At 45.6% G+C, this 18301-nt stretch overlaps 2 protein-coding genes across 2 annotated transcripts; both read right to left on the bottom strand.

The window, feature by feature from the left end:
* Positions 1–302: 302 nt before the first annotated feature.
* PDCD2L (programmed cell death 2 like) lies at positions 303–6333 on the bottom strand. Its single transcript, XM_054389811.1, has 7 exons — positions 6220–6333; positions 5949–6112; positions 5753–5822; positions 4283–4686; positions 3148–3261; positions 1402–1550; positions 303–433 (listed from the first exon to the last, which is right to left on the bottom strand). Exons 1-7 carry the CDS (start codon positions 6331–6333, stop codon positions 303–305), a joined length of 1146 nt encoding a protein of 381 aa, XP_054245786.1.
* Positions 6334–9061: 2728 nt separating this feature from the next.
* LOC128973285 (fatty acyl-CoA hydrolase precursor, medium chain-like) lies at positions 9062–16360 on the bottom strand. The gene is made up of 13 exons (XM_054389552.1): positions 16288–16360; positions 15266–15470; positions 14309–14453; positions 13720–13853; positions 13218–13371; positions 12362–12463; positions 11879–11983; positions 11508–11648; positions 11334–11423; positions 10539–10686; positions 10147–10278; positions 9787–9859; positions 9062–9236 (listed from the first exon to the last, which is right to left on the bottom strand). Exons 1-13 carry the CDS (start codon positions 16358–16360, stop codon positions 9062–9064), a joined length of 1677 nt encoding a protein of 558 aa, XP_054245527.1.
* Positions 16361–18301: the final 1941 nt, after the last annotated feature.

An 18301-nucleotide genomic window follows, 5' to 3' on the forward strand; every position in this document is an offset into this window, starting at 1 on the left:
TTCTCCATTACTATCCTCCTCAAACATTAAGTGTACCTAGAATCATGAAGCAATCTCTACATTTCCACGTCTCTTCAAAATATGCAGCTTCCCTGTCACCACGTTTTAGAGGCTTGCTAACATGTACTTCAATCAGTTATTCCTGGAAATAAGCACCATGTCAGCAAATTTATTTCATTTTCACCACATTGAGGGAAAAAAAATCTGTTGCATAACTACACACTTTAACCTGCAGAAAACAAAACAAAACAAAAAAAACCCAACCACCCAATAGCCTTTCCATCTATGCAGAGAAATACAATTTATTTAAATAATCTCTGATCTGGGTCTTCTTGTACAAAAATAAATTCTTCAAGAGGGGTTTGATGATTTGGTGGCCAACAGCTTCTCTCACATGTGTAAATTAGAACAGTTCCAAATTCCACTGACAGATCTGAAAACAAAACAAGAAAGGTATGAAAAATGACATCACCAAAGGCTGTTTATTGTGATCCTTCAATCTCTGCCAAATCAAAAATTACGTGTCATATTCTGTCTCCATTTTCTGATTTTAAAGATTTTAAAGCAAGCTTAGCCTGAATTTTCAGAGAGCTTAAGTGTCTCCAATCTTACCTGACAATATTTATTATTTTCAAGGCCTCATTTAAGAAACAAGAAAGACAAATTCCTCCCCACAGCATGCAATTGTCTGTATTGCTGTTATTAATGTTCACTGGTGAGTAAATAAAGTTGAACTCACAGAGCCTCCATAAACTAGAATTACACCTTTTGCTTAGTGAAATCTCTCATGGAAGCAGAGTGGATTACATTCAGTTTTGAGCTCCTCACTACAAGGACGCTGAGTTGCTGGAACGTGTCCAGAGCATGGTAACAGAGCTGGGGAAGGGTCTGGAGAACAGGGCTGGGGAGGAGCAGCTGAAGGAACTGTGGTTCATTTGTCTGGAGAAGAGGAGGCTGAGGGGAGACCTCATTGCTCTCTACAGCTCCCTGAAGGGAGGCTGCAGTGAGGTGGGGGTTGGTCTCTTCTCCCTAGTATCAGGTGATAGAAGGAGAGGAAATGGCCTGAAATTGTGCCATGGGAGGGTTAGGCTGGACATGAGGAATAATTTCTTTGCTGCAAGAGTGGTCAGGGATTGGAACAGGCTGCCCAGGGAGGTGGTGGAGTCACCATGCCTGGAGGTGTTCAAGAAACCTGTGGCCATGGCACTTGGGGATGTGGTTTAGTGGCCATGGTGGTGTTGGGCTGATGGCTGGACTGGATGATCTTAGAGGACTTTTCCAACCCAGTTACACAGCTCAGTGCATGTGGTTAGCAAGCAACAATCCAAACTGCAGTTCACTGAACTTTACCAGGAAGGTGACTGTTTCTAGTACACTTTCAGCTAAGTCAAAGGTCAACACCTGAGTCACTCTGGAGCATGCTGACCAGTGCTGGCATCAGCTGAAATTCAAATACTCTGCTGCCTCCACAGGTACTGCAGGCTGGAACACCTTTCTCAATGTTGACTGGAGGACATGTTATGAATAAAGGCTGGCCACCCCTAGAGTACCTAAGAGAAGAAAGGAAAAAAGTATTCCATTTTTTAACCTGCATTTCACAGGGAAACATACATGTTGGCAACAGTGCTCTGAACTTGCTTGAAGTACAAAACATAGTTATGAGCCCAAATCACTGCCAAAGCTTCAAATGAGTCATTAAACAAAGAAAAAAGGTGGGCAGAGGGAAATACTTGCAAGATCAACACTTGGATTGTCTTAAGGCATTTAAAGGAGACCAATGCTTTGAACTTACACCTCCAAAATATGCTGTACCTGACTTATTTAATTAAGCAAACTAAACTTTCCTGAAAATGGAATCCTAACCAGTGGCACTTTCAGATACTCAACACAGAAATGGTCTCAAAACTACTGCAGCTATGGCACAGTAAAAACTGACGTTTTACTTCTGAAAGCTATCACAGCTCCACAACTAACAGCAAACCAAGAGCAAAGATGATTTGCACTGAATTGCCAAGCAGAAAATTCCCTGCTGTGCAGCAAGCTCAACAGATCTGGCAGACCAGAAGAAGTGAGGATCTTACAGGCAGACTCACATCACCTGTGAAGGGGAGAGGGAGTGGGACATAAAGATTACAACTAGGGATGGTCCCAGAGATCAGCAGAGGTGATGCTGTAGAAGAATAGAAAACTCAAAGAGCATAATGCTGCAAAATGATAGATCCAGTGAAAAAAATTGCCTGAAAACATTACTGCCCCTCTGCATTAATACATTTTCTGGATAAGCTCTGCTGGACAATTAATGACAATTTCTAATGTTCCTTACGTGTGCAGCCAGCCCCTCAAACTTTACCTCCTCCTTGAAAAGGTACCAGCTAGTTCCACTTGGTTCTGGAAATTTGATAAACAAAGGTCCTTCCACTGCACTGAGCCAGCTTGAGCAGACAGGCTGCACTGGATCTCTCAAAGTCAAGAACTAACCCCTGGCATTCTTCCTGAAAACCATGTGTATGAGCTGGTACCATGAGGAATTCAGGATCTGAACTCTCAGAATTAACTCCTCTTGTGGGGAAACTGGCTGCTCTGAGGTTAAATCTGCTTTTGTTCTAGGAAAAGCAAGAGATTGACAAGGACTGAAGGGTCCCAAGGGTTAACCACAACAAGCTGCAGAACTCAGGTTTTAAAAGGAGTGATTTCTCACTTCAGTTACATCTCAAGGATGGAGACTTCAGCAATTACAGTAAGGTTACAAAATTGCAGAGGAGCAGATAGCTTTGGAAATCTATCACAACAACACACCACTGGGTATTACACTTCCACCTCGAAACTGCCTCTAGAAAAGCTTTTTACCTGGGTTTCAACAAGTCTTCAAAATCTGGGTCTGTCCTTTGCAGAAAATCTGCCACAGTCAGATCTGGGGACTCTGATCCTGCTTTGCTTCTCTCATCTACTTATATTTGTACAAAAAAGCCAAAAGAGGGACCACAAAGAAGCCCAATGTGGGACTGAAGTCTGACCACAGAGACATGGTAATGAAGGTCTAGTCATTTTTTTTTTTATTAAGGAACAAAAATACCTATTTCCAACAAAAAGGTATTAACAATCCATGGCTCTGTAACTCCCTGTTCCAAGAGGATCAACACACCATACCTTAGGATCTGTTCTGGACACACAGACACTCTTTTCATAAATTTATGGAATGTATGGTCCCTGCCTTTGACTTCACTCTTCTCATATTTTTCACTATCACCTTCACCTGCAAAACTGTAAGAAAACAAGAAAAGGAACACAATTTCCAGTAAAGTTTTCAGTAAGATACAGATGTCTGAAATAAGCAATGGCTACTACAGATTCACATCACATTATACCAAGTACACTAAGAAAACCCCCCAAACTTCTGCATGTTAAATTAAGAGGCAATTCCTGCAAGAGCTTGCAAGTGAACGTTTTGCTTCTAGTTCTTCACTTTCTGGTGGCTTACAATTACTAATGGTATTTCAGGATTCAAATCCAGCAGATCCCCACTTAACTCCTTAAAAACTCACTCCTTTAGTAACCTCCCCTACGATTTACTAGTTTTTAAAATACAGTGTTGTCCCTTTACATTTTGAATTAAATGTAACTAAAGTTCTTTGAGTCCATAAAGATCAACAAAACTCAACAGGAACACCACTACTAAAAAAAACATTCTATGTAGTTTTAGCTACCAAAAAATTCAGTGTTGTCCCCAATTCAGGAGAAGTCACTGTAGGTGTTAAAATAATCAAAAGATAAATGATCTGAATATAAATGCTCACTGCGATCACTTCATAAAGAAAATAATTTTTAGTAGCAACATTAAAAAATTGTTTTTCAGATAATGTTTATAAAGTCTTTGTGAGTCTTACCATCACACTAATCTCTGGTTAATATTCCTAAATAAACTTTTAAAAATGCAACTGGGATGGAAGAAAAGCTTTAGCCTTGTAAAGAAAAACAAACCCTAAATGTTACTAAGTAAATCCTGACATTTAGCATAAAGTGCTGTTTAAACCACCTCAGTGCTTCAGAGCCTGAGGGCTCTGTCTAGAGCCCAAGGACATTCAAACTGCTCAGTCCCTCAGAAACAGATGTACCTGAGTAACTCAAAACCTGACAGAAGTGGGGGCATTGCTGTGTTCTTCCACCAGTTATTGCTGAAGGACTCAGTTACAAACAATACGTGTTCAGATTTGGTAAGAGATTTATATTATCCATTGCACACAAATGCCTTCAGTTTCAGCACGAAATCCAGACCTTTTCTCACCTTTCTGACACCAACTGTTCCACATCAACACCCTCTCTCTGCTGATACTCCTTCAATAGCTTATCTGCATGATCTGTATCAGGGAAACCCGTGTAGTCTTCCTCATCCACCACACTAATGTAAAAGGGCTGGAACATAGGAGCTGAACTCTGCGTTGCCATTACCATTGCCTGGCTGTCTGGAGGGTGTGTGTTCAGGGAATGGGGCCCATCTGTAGCTTCAGACAAGCACAGCTGTTGGAACTGGGATGCACACTCTAGCTCTCTGGACAAAGAGCTGCTCACTGCTTCATTTAAGCCAAGCATCTGGAGGGAGACAGATGCAGGAGATTCTGCTCCATCACAGTCTCCCCAGTCATCTGCTTCATCAAACCAATCCTTTGCAGCACAGTTTGATGCTTGTTTCTGAGAAGAACAAAAGAAAAAAAGAGAGAACATCATCAAGATCAGCTCCCATCATGCACTTAAAATGCAGGTTGATAAAAACTAAACCCTTCATCTAATGCTTAGTCGTTTCATTTTGTTTGTGTTGGAAAAGCCCTCTAAGATCATCCAGGCCAACTGTCAACTTACGATCACCGTGGCCACTAAACCATGTCCAGTGGCGTTCACTACCATACCCATGGTTACTCTGTACAGCAGCACAGTTACGGCAAAAGACTTCTCACAGCAGAGAAACACAAGAGAAATTCAGGGGCTGTCTGAAGGGCCTTTGTACATCATGTTGCCAGATCCTGGCTGCTGACAAGCACACTGACAGCTAGTTTGGGTGCATTTACCCGCAGTTACTGCACCACAGGTAGGCTCAAAGGGCAGAATGTGGAGGAAAACAACAAGAATTTTCCTCGTTTTTCCAGAGTATAAGTTCATTTCCCACAGTTTCACACTGGAAATGCATCAGTAGAATAAACACTTTCTGCCCATCATCACTAGTTTGACAACCATCCTCCTCTTTCAGTCTTCTTAAGCTTGCATGTAGTTTTTCTTCAAGAGCAAAATGCCGTAAGAATATTAATGAGTGAGGCAAATTAACTAAAACTGATGACAACATTTTCAAAATTGATTTAACTAAGAAAATAAAGAAAACACCTTAAAGGTCCAATTCTAAACAGGCTCACCCAGTCACTTGAAGGTGAAAAATAATTTTTACATAAAAGTATTAAATACCCTTAGTTGTGACCATACAGTTGGACTGCAAGCTCTGCTTTAGAGCAAGCCTAATGTCACACACAACAAGCTGATCTGGGATTCAACGGTGTCAAACATTCCCCAATCACGCCTTCTCCACATGGCCACACAGGTGACTCCAAACTGACACTCAGCACAGCTTCTTCAGAGAGGTTTTGGTTACCAAAACAAGCAAACTCATCCAACTCAGCTGCATTTTTAAGACCTGCCTCCTCAATACTGGGCTTCAGTGAGCACACTGAAACACAGGGCAGAAACCAAGAAAGCAGTTTGTCAGCAATACCTGGTTTATGCTGCAATTTTGTGTTTCCTTTTCTTGTGACTGCAAATACTGGGAGCGCAGCACCTTCCAGCTTCACCAGCCCGCGTGAAAATAAACAAAGGACATGCAAGGGAACAAAACATTTAGCCAAAGTGGCGTGTATCAGTGGCAGCACAGCTGCGCCCGTTTAAAGGAAAGCTCCCCAGCCCACCCTCACCTCTGGGGTGCTCCCGAGCAGCCCTTGCCGGCGCAGGCGAAGACGTTGGCGACGCGGTGGCTGGGAGACCCCTCCAGCGGGCAGTACACCTGCACCAGATGCGCCAGCGCCCCGCCGCACACCCCGCAGCGCGGACAGTCCGGCCGCACAGAGGGTACCCAATCCTAAAAGGCGAACAGTACAAGGACGGCTGGAGACTCTGCGAGACCGCCCGGCGACTCTACCGGCCCCCGCGGCCCCCCCTCCGCGGCCACCCCCTCCGCGGCCCTACCGCGGAGCCGCCTAGCTTGTTGATGGCCCAGGCAGGGGCCTGCCCGCCTCCTCGGCACGGCCCGACCATGGCAGCATCGCGCAACCCCATCAGCACGGGCGGCCGGGCCGCCATCACAGCACCGCCACGCTACGGCAGCCGCCAGCGGACACGTGTCACCGGAGCGCTCGCCCTCTCCGGCGCGGCGCGCAGACCGTCCCGGGCCCGGGGGCGGTGGGAGGGGAGGGGCAGGGGGGGGCTCAGCAACTCGCCAGACTCTCAGCCTTCTGCTGCGCGGCTGGAACGGCTCCGCCGGGCTCGGCGTCCTCCTTTACGGTCACTAACAGCGGAGAGCTGGGGTTTGGCGTGGCGATTAGGCAGGTGTGGGAATTTACCCGAGAGTAAAGCGAGTCCAGCGCTCCGGAGCCGTTCTGCCAAGCTGAGACTCGCCCGCGGCAGAGCAGCAGATCGCGGCGAGCTCACGACGGACGCTGCTGCATGGCTGCAATGAAAACTCAGCTCTGGTGTCTCAACGCTCCTTGTTACAGCTCCAGAAGCAGGAGGTTTGTAGCAGCTTAAAAGGAAATTACGCTGATACTTGCTCAGGGGCCACCAGAGATAAAAGCTTCCTGCTTTTATCTGTGTGTAAATCACTGAGACAAAACAAACAGAATTTGAATAATCTCTTCCTGAGTTTCCACAAACTTATCTCAAGCTCACTCTTGTTTCCCTCTGAGATAGGTTGTTCTCATGCACGTGGAGTGTCTTCTGGTGCAGGGTCTTCAGGGACCCTGAAGGGCTGGACCCTCTGCAGAGGCTGAATTACAACATCAGAAATAGTGTGGCCAGCAGGAGCAGGAAAGTCATTCTGACCCTATGCTCAGCATTGGTTAGACCACACCTTGAGTGCTGTGTCCAGTTCTGGGCTCCTCAAGAAGGACACTGAGATACCTGAACGTGTCCAGAGAATGACAACGAGGCTGGGGAGAGATCTCGAGCACAAGCCCTATGAGGAGAGGGCTTGTGGGATCTGAGGTTGTTTAGCCAGGAGAAGAGGAGACTCAGGGGAGGTGTTATTGATCTTCACAACTACCTGAAGGGAGGTTGTAGCCAGGAGGGGGTTGGTCACTTCTCCCAGGCAACCAGCACCAGAACAAGAGGACACAGTCTCAAGCTGCGCCAGGGGAAGTTTAGGCTCGAGGTGAGGACAAAGTTCTTCACAGAAAGCGTAATTGGCCATGGAATGTGCAGTCCAGGGAGGTGGTGGAGTCACCATCCCTGGAGGTGTTCAAAAAAAGAGTGGATGTGGCACTTGGAGCCATGGTTTAGTTGTCAGGCAGTGTTAGATATTAGGTAATAGGTTGGACTTGATGATCTCTGAGGTCTTTTCCAGAGGTTGATTCTGTGATCAGGACAAGGGGCAACAGATTGAAACTGGAGCAGAGCAGATTCAAGTTGGACAGTAGTAGGGAGTTCTTTACAATGAGAGTGATGGAACACTGGAACAGGTTGGCCAGGTATGTGGTTGAGGCCCCAGCCCTGCAGACATTCAAGGCCAAATGTGATGGGACCTGGAGCAACCTTAGCCAGTTGGAGATGTCCCTGCTCACTGCAGGGATGTTGGACAAGATGACCTTTGAGAGTCCCTTCCAACCCAATGCATTCTGTGATTCTGTGAAGGCCGGGGGTGCTGTGCACATCAGAAATACTTCCTGACTCTTAAAACTATAATTCCCTTTCTGCACTGTTTTTAACTTGCATAGTAACCAAAGGAAAACTTCAACCATAAACCAGTCTGTTCTATAGCTTTTGAAACTATATCAAGCAAGGAATCCATCCACTATGTCCAGAGCTTTTGAAAAACGAAGAAAAAGAAGAAAGCAAAAGCTTTTGAAATGCAGACCTGAGGAATGCAAGCTCAGAGTAATAAAACAGGCTTCTGGTTTTTAAGGTGACATTCCCTTAGTGGGCCTACAGCCAATGCTGAGCTACCAACATGCAGTGGAGCAACACCATACTTTGCTTTCCCCTCTGTCCTGCCAGCAATACTTTCTCCACCCAGCCAGTGAACAGCAAAGACTCAGCCAGGGGGGGTTAAATAAACAAGAAAACTGCACAGAACAGAGCAGTCTGTGCAAACCCTAGAGCCCTGAGGCTCAGATTCTGCAATGAAAGCTGTAAAATTCATAGCTGAAACCCTTTGGGCTGAAGCAAACTGGGCATGGTTCTGGCTTCTTGGATATAATTTAACCTCTTAGAATCAGCCTCCTCCACTTTGGTCAAAGAAAAGGGAGTGCCAGAAAAAACAAAAGCAACATTTATTTAGAACAATTTGCAAAACAAGAAACAAGCAGAGATTTTCTGTCCTCATGTGTGACATGACAAGCTCGTCTCACAGATGGTTTTTGATGGATGCTCTGTACCCTACAAGTTGTTTCCAATGAAAGAAGGTGGAGAGAGCCTGTAAGAATGACAACTGACCATTCTCTTCTGAAAGAAGAGGGGAATAAGCATACAGAATAATCTGACACTTGTGATGTATTCTGCATGGATAATTCCTTAGAGCTCTCAATATATTTGCCAATTTGCCCCTCCTGCTCACAGGAGGATTCTGCAGTTTTGATATCCACTGATGCCACTGATACCTACTGCCAGGGGTCTTTGTGAGCCTGAAAGATTGTGGGTTCATTAAAGAATGCTTTTTAGTTCCACCAACATCCCAGATTTCCCTTGATTCCCTCTTTCCCCTATGATTCTGTGAACAGATCACATAGTACAGAGTTAGGTGATTGGGAAGCTCTGCACATTGACAAACTCTGTGTTTTACTTCAGCTTTAAAAAGCAAACTGTGCCCTCACCACACTCATAAATCTGTGTGTTGTCTCTTTTCCTTCATCATTTGTTCCGTGAGCTGTCTCCAAAACTCCATTTTGTCTTCTTTCAGTTTCTTGGATGCTTTTTGCACGAGGTCTATTCCCAGGTATTGCTCATCCAGATCATACTGAGGCCAATGGACCAGGTCTTCTCCGTTGGGATGTCTGGAAATCAGATCATGAAAAGTTAGCTTTCCATTTGCCTGTCAGTTGTTCTCTGGCTCCTGGGGTTGAGAGCATTTCAGAAAACCAACAGCAGCTAATGTTATGTGATTCTAGTACCTGAATGATTGGATTTACTAAAGTACTCATAAATAGAGTAGCCAAAGTTTAAGGACTGTCAGTACATTTGTATCTAAAATTCCACTGCAGATGGATTAATACTCTTGGAACAATTCTTGAAATCACTGCTGTATTTCCGTGGACCTCCTTTTTAAAAAGAGGAGCAGTCAGGATAGAAAATTGGGGTGTACTGACAACACTTGAGCTGTAATTCATAGATTGATAGAATTGTTTGGGTTGTAAAGGATCTTGAAGACCACGCTGTTGCAATCCCCCTGCCATGGGCAGGGATGCCTCCCACTAGCCAGGGTTGCTCAAAGCCTCATCCAACCTCGCCTTGAGCACCTCCAGAGAGGGGCCATCCACAAGCTGACTGTTCCAGTGTCTGCCCACCCTCACTGCAGGGTTGGTGCCTAAGCATTATGATCCTCACCCATTTTTAGCAAAGTTAGTCCAGTATCTCATCATAGTTCTGCTAAGTTTGCTTTCTTCTTCTGTAGCTTGTCCTGTGAAGTGAAAGGGGAAATGACAACATTGAAAACTCAATCAACAAAATAGTGGCAGCTGCATCAATTCCAACAGACTGTCATCAGATCTACTTGTTAGGCTGGGTGATGGAGTTTTACCCAAGCAGAGCTCTAGGAGAGGACTGCAGTGGACCACTAAAGGAGAAAGTGTTCATGCCGAGGCCAGTGTTTCTAAGAGACAAAGCCTACCCTAAAGCCCCCCACTAAGGGAAGTGAAGAACAATGCTGTTGCAAAAGGCATAGTGTAGTAAGCATGGATACATCACCAGCTAAGAAAGGCTTTCCAAAGACAAAGGCAATCTCATCTGCATGATCTGCTTTCACAAACTCTGGCACCACCCCTGCCGCTGAGCTTGGTCGATGCTGAAATTCATAGAAGTAGACCTGGTTGCCAGCATCTAGTAGAAAATGGACAGAAGAGTGTTAGTCTAAGAGCTGAAAACACCTGCCACCAAAGAAGATGGAAGGTTGAAGGTTGGACCTGATGATCTTCCAACCTTCATGATTGTATGGTAAGAGAAACTTCCATTACAGCTGTTTGACAAAATGAAAGCACTCTCATTTTTTTGGAGCATGAAGCATGCTGCATGGTGTCCACAAACACAGCCCAGGATGGAACTCCACAGTTCTTTTGAGAGATGTTGAGCTGGAGACTCACCTCTATGGTATCTGGCCACTTCAACAGCTGGGGAAACAAACATAAAGTCTCCTATTGCACCAAGAAGACCATCTCGCACCTCAGCACGGTTTTCTGCCTTCCCAATGTACTCCTTGTATACTTGGTCAACAATTTCAGAACTAGCAGCCTGAAATGAACAATGAAAATACTTCTTGTAGTGATGAAGAATAGAATAAAGAGTAACAGCACTGAGTGTGCCATCTGCACATCCCTGGCTAAGCAGAGAAAATCCTCAGCTGTACCAGACTCTGCTCAGAGCTCAAACTGGGGAGTTACATAGCTGCCAGATATGGCTGCTCTCACACAAGAGAGGTTTGCAGGGTCTAAAGATCTTTAGCTAAGCATCAGTCAGTGATGCTGATAAGTAGTGGGACCCTCATGTGAAAACAGAGATCCTGCTGGATTCAACGCAATTCAGTTCTTGTGGGTGGCCACAATTTACATCCTTTCAGAACAAGCCTGGCTCTGCCTTTCCAAGGGCATGTTCGATATCTGTGACATTGAATGATCCATGGCAAGTCCTGGCCATTGCTAGATTTGCACAGAACTGTTTAAAAAGAGAGGCATTTAGGATAGAAATTTAAATGGGGCTTGATATTTTCAGTTGCCAGTGGCATGAGGAGTACACCAAGTCTACTGCCCACCACTACCTTGTGGTAGGAAGATATCAAATAGAACAAAGTTTGCTTCTAATATATACCCCTCTAGGAGTACAAATGTAGGAGCAGAGCAGTGGAGAGGCAGCACTGAGTCATTCTGAAAATGGTCTCTCACCTTAGGGTCAAATAATGCCAAGGTGTTATGCAAAAGTTGATGTGCAACATCCTTATCCAGACCATCTCTCAAATCAGGGAAATTCATCATCTGCATGATACAGAGAAGCATCTTTGTTAGAACAGCTCCTGTTAACAAAATGATATCTAAAGAACAACATTAAGAGTCTCTTACCGTAGGAACTAACCATCCAGCCTCCCAGTTATTCATTCCTATAATATATGGAACTGGATTGATCATTTTTTCAGATAGTAATTCCCTGGGGGTCTTTGGCAAAAATACACCATCTGGACAGCCACCAACGAACAGCACAGTCTGGGGGAAAAATGAAAGGAAAGCTTCCTTAAGACACAGATTTTGCTTCTAGAAAAAAACTACCAGATTTGATACAGTAGATACAAAGCAATTCCAATTAAGTGCCAGTTGTAAAAAGAAGTAGTAAGAGTATTTAAGCCATCCCTAAATTTTCTCTGACACCAGCAGCCTTCTCTGTTGTGGTTAGATCTGAGAGGTGATTTCAATGCCAGAAGTCTAATCTCACCTACCATTTTTAGTGTTATCTCGATTATCTCTTCTTCTGTTTTTCCTCTTAAGCATTCCACCATTGCAGCTGAATTGGATTTGTCACAGCCAGCAACAGCAGCAATCCTCTGCAATCAATAAAAAACAAAGACTCACTTTTTCATGTACTTCCCATAGAAGGCCCCATGTGCCACTGAGCCTGAGATTCCAGCAGGAGGGAGTCTCAACTTCTGCACAAGGATCACTGAAGTCAGACAGATTCCAGATGCAGTGGCAGGGAATAGGGAGCAGCCTATTCCAGAGTCTCACCACTCTTGTGCTGAAGAACTTCTTCCTAAGATCCAGTCTAACCCTGCTCTCCCTTAGCTTCAAACCATTCCCCCTTGTCCTGTCTCCAGTCACCCTCACGAAAAGTCCCTCTGCAGCCTTCCCGTAGGATCTCTTCAGAAACCGGAAGGCAGCTCTAAGGTCCCCCTAATTACCACAAAATACCACAAGATACCCACTTGTGCTTCCTCCTGGGGCTGGTCAGTGAACAGAAGCCTGACTGCAGTGCCACTCTCTGAAATGGCCTTGTGGAACAAGCCTTTTGCCAGGGGAGATAAGACCTGGGAAAGAGAAGGAGCCAACATTACCAGCACGCCAAGCATTGTGTTCTGATCACTGCCTTAAGACTGCAGCATCAGGAATTTCAAAAGCAAATGTCCTAAGAGTGTTACTCTGCAGCCTCTGCTCATAGCTACACCCAGGGCTTTGGCAGAGCTATCAGGGAGGAGCTCATGCCTGCCTGTTCCCTTCCCAGAGCACCTTGCTTCCAAGACTTCACAGAACGGCTGCAAGCCAGGTATGCATTGATTTTAGCTGTGCCCAAGACAGCCTGGCTGTGCTGCAGAAGGGGAGTAAAGAACTATTGGCCAAAGGGCAGGAGTTAGGAAACAGGAATTTTATCACATGCATCCCTGAACCCTGGCTTCATGCTGTGATCTGTCATGGAATCACAGAATGGGTTGGGTTGGAGGGGACCTTAAAGGTCATCCAGGTCCACCCCCCTGCCATGGGCAGAGACACCTCCCACTAGCCCCGGTTGCTCCTGGCCTCATCCAACCTGGTCTTAAACAATTCCAGGGACAAGGCATCCACAGCTTCTCTGGGCAGCCTGTTCCAATGCCTGACCACTCTTGCACCAACGTAATTTTTCCTCATCTCCAACCTAAGCCTCCCCTGGCACAACTTCAGGCCATTTCCTCTTGTCCTATTTACTATCAGATCATCACTTTTCATGCAAGTGTTAAAAGTGAATGTGGACAGTGTTGGGTTTCTTTCCCCCCCAAGTAGTTACATTCAGCATTACTGTGAACTTACAAGAGCAGAAACACTGATTCCTCCTGCAGATTCTCCAAAGATAGTGACAGCTCCTGGGTCTCCTCCAAAATGGAGGATGTTCTCCTGAATCCACTGAAGAGCTGCTACTTGATCCAAATACCCCCAGTTCCCCCGGGCATGCTGATCACCAGTGCTGCACAAAAAGAACAGATTTGTTTAAATGCTCAGCACAAGAAGCACAAAAAAGGCAGGGAGACAAACTCTCTGTGGGGGAAGAAACCAGCTGCCATTCTCTACACAGAGCTGCTCTACACAACTGAAAAAAGAAATGGCTCAGAAAGTGTTGAGATTACAGTAGCAATTGAACCACAACAGGCTTGGAAGCTGACCTGGGACTTGTACAGAGTTCCCAGCTCTTGCACGTGCCAATCAGAAATGCAGAGTTGGTTTGCCTAAGCAAATATCTGCACAGCTCTTCACCAAGGCTTTGCACACATTGCTTTGGAAGTCACTCAGCAAAAGCTGAGCTAAAAGAGCTTACCTAAAATAGCCAGGGATACCCAGTCTGTACTGAATGGTTACAACCACCACGTTGTCAAAGGCTGCTAGTGCTGAACCGTCATATGATGAAGCTGCTCCCAAAACTAATCCACCTCCATGGATCCATACAAGGACCTGCAACGACACAAATCATACAATGGGTTGGGTTCGAAGGGACCTTAAAGATCATCTAGTTCCAGCCACCCCCTGAAATGGGCAGGGACTCCTCCCACTAGCCCAGGTTGCTCAAGGCTTTGTCCAGCCTGGCCTTGGACACCTCCAGGGAGAGGGCATGGCAGAAGTCTTTCAAATCTGATGCCTGCATGTTACAAAAGGACATTGACTTTATTAATTACGCAGTGCCCCATGACTTGGACCAGATTCTTGAGAGGAAATCAAACATTAGCTAGACAAACTGGCAATAAAATCTTATTTGTAAATAAGGTTCTGATTGTCTTCTAAACCTCAGGAAATAATTACTGGGGCTAAGAATGTAACCTGATCAATATCATTACAAACCAGCTCCTCCACGTCTGCAATCAGCACAGGTTGCAGGGAAATTATTTTGCTAGAGGTTTTATTTTGCTTACAGGCAGCTTCTCTGGTGCCTCTGTAGAATCAGGGGTATACACATTGAGGTATAAGCAGTCCTCAGACATTTGGAGAGCAACTTTTTCTTTTCTGTTAGTGATAAGATCTGACAAATGTTGTCCTTGGGCTTTATCCTGTAGACACCTGAAGAAAGGAGAAAGCAACAATCACAGAAATCATTAAAACCTCAAAGCTATCAGCTGTAGCTTTTTTTACTTCCATGACCAGGTGCAAACTAGAAACCAATCTCTGGTACATGTCTGGGTTATCAGCAGCACAAAACATTGCCTTCTTTCACTTAAGGTGTTTTCTTCCTCTGACCTGGCTTTAAGGAGAGCTGTAAAAAGGAGCCACGGCCTGCAGCTGTCAGCCTGCTCTGGGCCTAAGGCTTTGGACCAGTTGTGGCCTGGTCTTGCAAGGGTTTGGCCTAGGGAGGCCTGCAAGGCCCAGTTGCAGAACTGGGCAGAGACTGAATTCTGATTTCATGAATACAATGTATATAGTTTCCTTTGTGCCTTTATGTATTTACTTCTGTAACTACTATTCCCATGTCACATCCAATCCTGTGTGAGCATTTTTATTTTATTCCTAGGGGGAGTGTGGGGGTAAAATCTCTGTCTGCTCAAACCAAGACAGCTGTAAACAGGAGCCACAGCCTGCAGCAGTACAGTGAGATGCAGATCTGCTTTTGCATGCCTCCAAATATTACAGAATTATGGCTTAAGTGACTTCAGTGACAATGCAGCTTCATTAGTTCACATTTTCAAAGGCTTTTACCATAAAGCAGCTTAGAGAGATGTCTTTCACAATGCATTCCCTGCAACAGCTGCAGGTGGTAAGGAGATGGCCCCAAGGAATTTCTCTCTGTGGCCTGTGATTGCCCTGCACATCAGTGTCCTGCAGCTGCACACAGTATAAAACCATTTAACAGACGAGTGGCTTTGTCACTGTCTTACATTGGTGGGTAGGAAGTGGCATCTCTGACACCTTTCCATGGCTCAGGTGGCTGGGGTTCAGAAAACCTCAGTGGTCCAAGTGGAGGCTTAGCAAAAGGAAGTCCCAGAAAGACATTGACACTCTTCTCGGCTGCATCTACGTGGAACTGGTACCCTCGGACTCTCCCGTAGTTGGTCTCCACTTCTGGTTGCTCTGCTTTTTGCCCTGGGGGATGTGAGCACAAAGTCCCATTGGTGCTCTATTTCTGTCTGCAGATTTCTAAGAGCTTTAGCTACTTCTACACTCCCCTGCTCTTTGCATAAACAATTTATTGTCATGCAGAAGGCTTCACCAAACTCCAATCAGCATAGCTAACATTATTGCAGCCTTCCTTTGGAGGGGCTTGTCTGTATGATCTTCCTCAGGTCTATCACCTGCCTTCTCTTGCTATGCACATACATTCATAATTGCATAGAGATCTTAGTGCTTTGTCATGCAGGTCGGCAGCTCAAAGTCCAACAAATTGCTCTCGTTAAGAAGTGGCATTTCCTACGGAAGCAAAGCTCTGTGAGCACACACAATCTATTCTGGAGCCTTTGACAGCACACACAGCCAAGAGAAAAAGCTTCTACCATACCTGGAAAGAGTCTGGCAGGTACAGCTACTGCTAACATTCAAGTAAGGTTAGTCATGAAATCATTTAAGATTAGGGAAGATTGGTCACGGAAGATCAGTGTCAGAGTTCTCCACACCCAATTACCAGTGTGGGAGAGGGGGCTGCCCAGCCTCAGCACACAGGGTCTGGGGATCAGGAATTTGATTATGCTATTTGCAAAGCAAACAAAAAGGCAAAGAAGACACAAACGACTGAAACACAGATCACGAAAAGAAATTAATTACTCCCAGCTACTCAGAGTTGATTTCTGCGCAGCACGGGGGGTGCCCAGCTACTCAGAGAAAGCTGCGGTCCCCTCGGTGAGCCAGCGGCACATTTGCTGACTCCTTAGGGAAGGCGATAAGGAAAACCCCGTCCGAAGCTTACCAGTAGCTACCAGCGCTGTGCCCGCGATGGTGAGCATCAAGGACAGCAGTGTCAAGCCCTTTCCAGTTGGCATTTTGCAAGACAGTCCAACATTTCCCTGCCTGGTGTGCTGCCTTTTATACTCGGTCAGTGGAGCTGTTACGCAAGGCCAGCGCTGATCAGCAAAGCGAAGGCGGAGCTGTGGCCAGGGCAGCTGCCCTGCCTATGAGCCACTCCTCCCGGGGCACTGCAGGGCAGCTCAGCTGCCGATGGCACAGGGACACCTGCCTTGCAGTGGAGCCTCACCAGTTTCATACTGGGTCCTTAGTGCTCCTTGTAAATCTTCAGCATCAGCTCTGTGATTGAAGCTGTTTTGAGAACAGCCTTCGGCTGCAGAAGGAGACTTGCCCTACTTCTGCAGCACTACTCACCTGCAGGGGGAAATAAGGATTTCCTCTGCATGCTGCACAGTGAAGAGACCAGCAAGGGAACTACACTTCTGCTTTATTACATCTGTTTTCTTTTGTTTGACAGAAACCACACTAGAAATCTCTTTCCTGCAGGGTGGACACCCTGCCTGCCACTCAGCCCTGCCCGTTCAGGGAGGTTTAGCTGGCAGCTAAAACAACACATCAGTTTTCCAATGCTGAAGAGGTGACTTCTCAACCTTTGTAGTGTGGGAACAACAACAAAGCATTTGGGTGGTCCCAACTTTAGTAATGCTCTGAAAAATCAGGAGAGATTATGAGATTTTGAGTGAACTCACATTTGTCATGGGAACAGATACGGAGCAGAGGACAGAGAGATGGCTAAATAGAAACAAAAGAGATCTTCTGCCCACCTTAACTAAGAGCTTGTGGTTTATGGAAGCTTTGGGCTCTGCTTTTTTGTATTTTTTCAGTTTTGCAAGGCTCAGTAGCTCTTGCCTCAGAAAGGCTGCTTTGCAATCTTATGAATATTGACAGCTGCTTGCCCCTCTGCTTGCAGCTAAGGAGGCTGTAGAGGCCCAAGGTCATTAAATCAGTTCATCATACAGCTAATGCACACTGCAGTTGTGTCCTATGGCTCTGCTTGTGAACCTTACTCCACATCGTGCTCAGGAGATCTGGACAGGTGTGATTTACAGCCCATGTAGGTGAATCTCAGCCAAGTTTCAACTGAACTGCTTATAGAGCAAACTGTCTAAGAGACCTCTTTTTGGTTTCTCAGGAGTGCAGTTCGTGATGCTAAAGGTTCATAGAAGTGGTCTGGGGTTGTTCTGCACTGCTGTGGAGGTACAGTCTACCCTGTGTTGAGATTACAGTGAGGGTGGGGAGACACTGGAACAGGTTGCCCATGAAGGTTGTAGATGCCCCCTCCCTGGAGGTGTTCAAGGCCAGCTTGGATGAGGCCTTGAGCAACCTGGGCTGGTGGGAGGTCCCTGCCCATGGCAGAGGGATGGATCTAGATGACCTTTAAAGTCTCTTCCAAGCTAAAACATTCTGTGGATGTATGACTGTGTATGCATGACTGTGTATGCACTGCCAGTGGAAAGAAGCATCACCTCTGCAAACGTGGATGGCAAATTCTAAACTGGTGGAATCTGGAGACAGTGCTACAAGTCTGGCAAGTGGAACTCCTGAATCCTTTTTGGCATTTAATAGAGAACATTTGGTGACTTACCCTCAATCAGTGAACAATGTAGAATTCTGGGATCAATCAAAAAACCTCCTGCCAGATGATGACCTTTGCTTCTACTTTAATGCTCTTCTACCTTTCTTGATTTCAATAGCTGAAGAACAGAGACAAACATCACATTTATAGGCTCATGCTTGCACAAGAGCTCACAACTGCATTTTGCCTCCAGTAGGTATGGTAGAAACATTCAGAAGTCTGCATTAAAAACAGGGTGAGTCTGGTTTACCACTCAGCTCAGCTGAGTATGCAACATTCATCACAGTGCCTCTGGGACAAGGCTGAGTATCAGACTACTCCTAAAGTAGATAATAGTGAAATCTTTTGACCTCTTCCACTACGATTTATTTTGTGAACTGTA

This window comes from Indicator indicator, chromosome 19 (genome assembly GCF_027791375.1).
Source record: "Indicator indicator isolate 239-I01 chromosome 19, UM_Iind_1.1, whole genome shotgun sequence".
Lineage (NCBI taxonomy): Eukaryota > Metazoa > Chordata > Aves > Piciformes > Indicatoridae > Indicator > Indicator indicator.

Bases quoted from the DNA above. Each gene is read 5' to 3' on its own strand.
- PDCD2L (XM_054389811.1), bottom strand. From the start codon at position 6,333: ATGGCGGCCCGGCCGCCCGTGCTGATGGGGTTGCGCGATGCTGCCATG. The intron at 4,687-5,752 runs GTATTGCTGACA...TGTTCTTCTCAG, and splicing joins AAAATTGCAGCATAAACCAG to AAACAAGCATCAAACTGTGC. The intron at 1,551-3,147 runs GTATGGTGTGTT...TTCTTCTCTTAG, and splicing joins TGTCCAGAACAGATCCTAAG to GTACTCTAGGGGTGGCCAGC.
- LOC128973285 (XM_054389552.1), bottom strand. From the start codon at position 16,360: ATGCCAACTGGAAAGGGCTTGACACTGCTGTCCTTGATGCTCACCATC. The intron at 11,649-11,878 runs GTAGGTGAGATT...TTTTTCCCCCAG, and splicing joins TCGAGATAACACTAAAAATG to ACTGTGCTGTTCGTTGGTGG. The intron at 10,279-10,538 runs GTGAGTCTCCAG...ATTTTCTACTAG, and splicing joins AGTGGCCAGATACCATAGAG to ATGCTGGCAACCAGGTCTAC.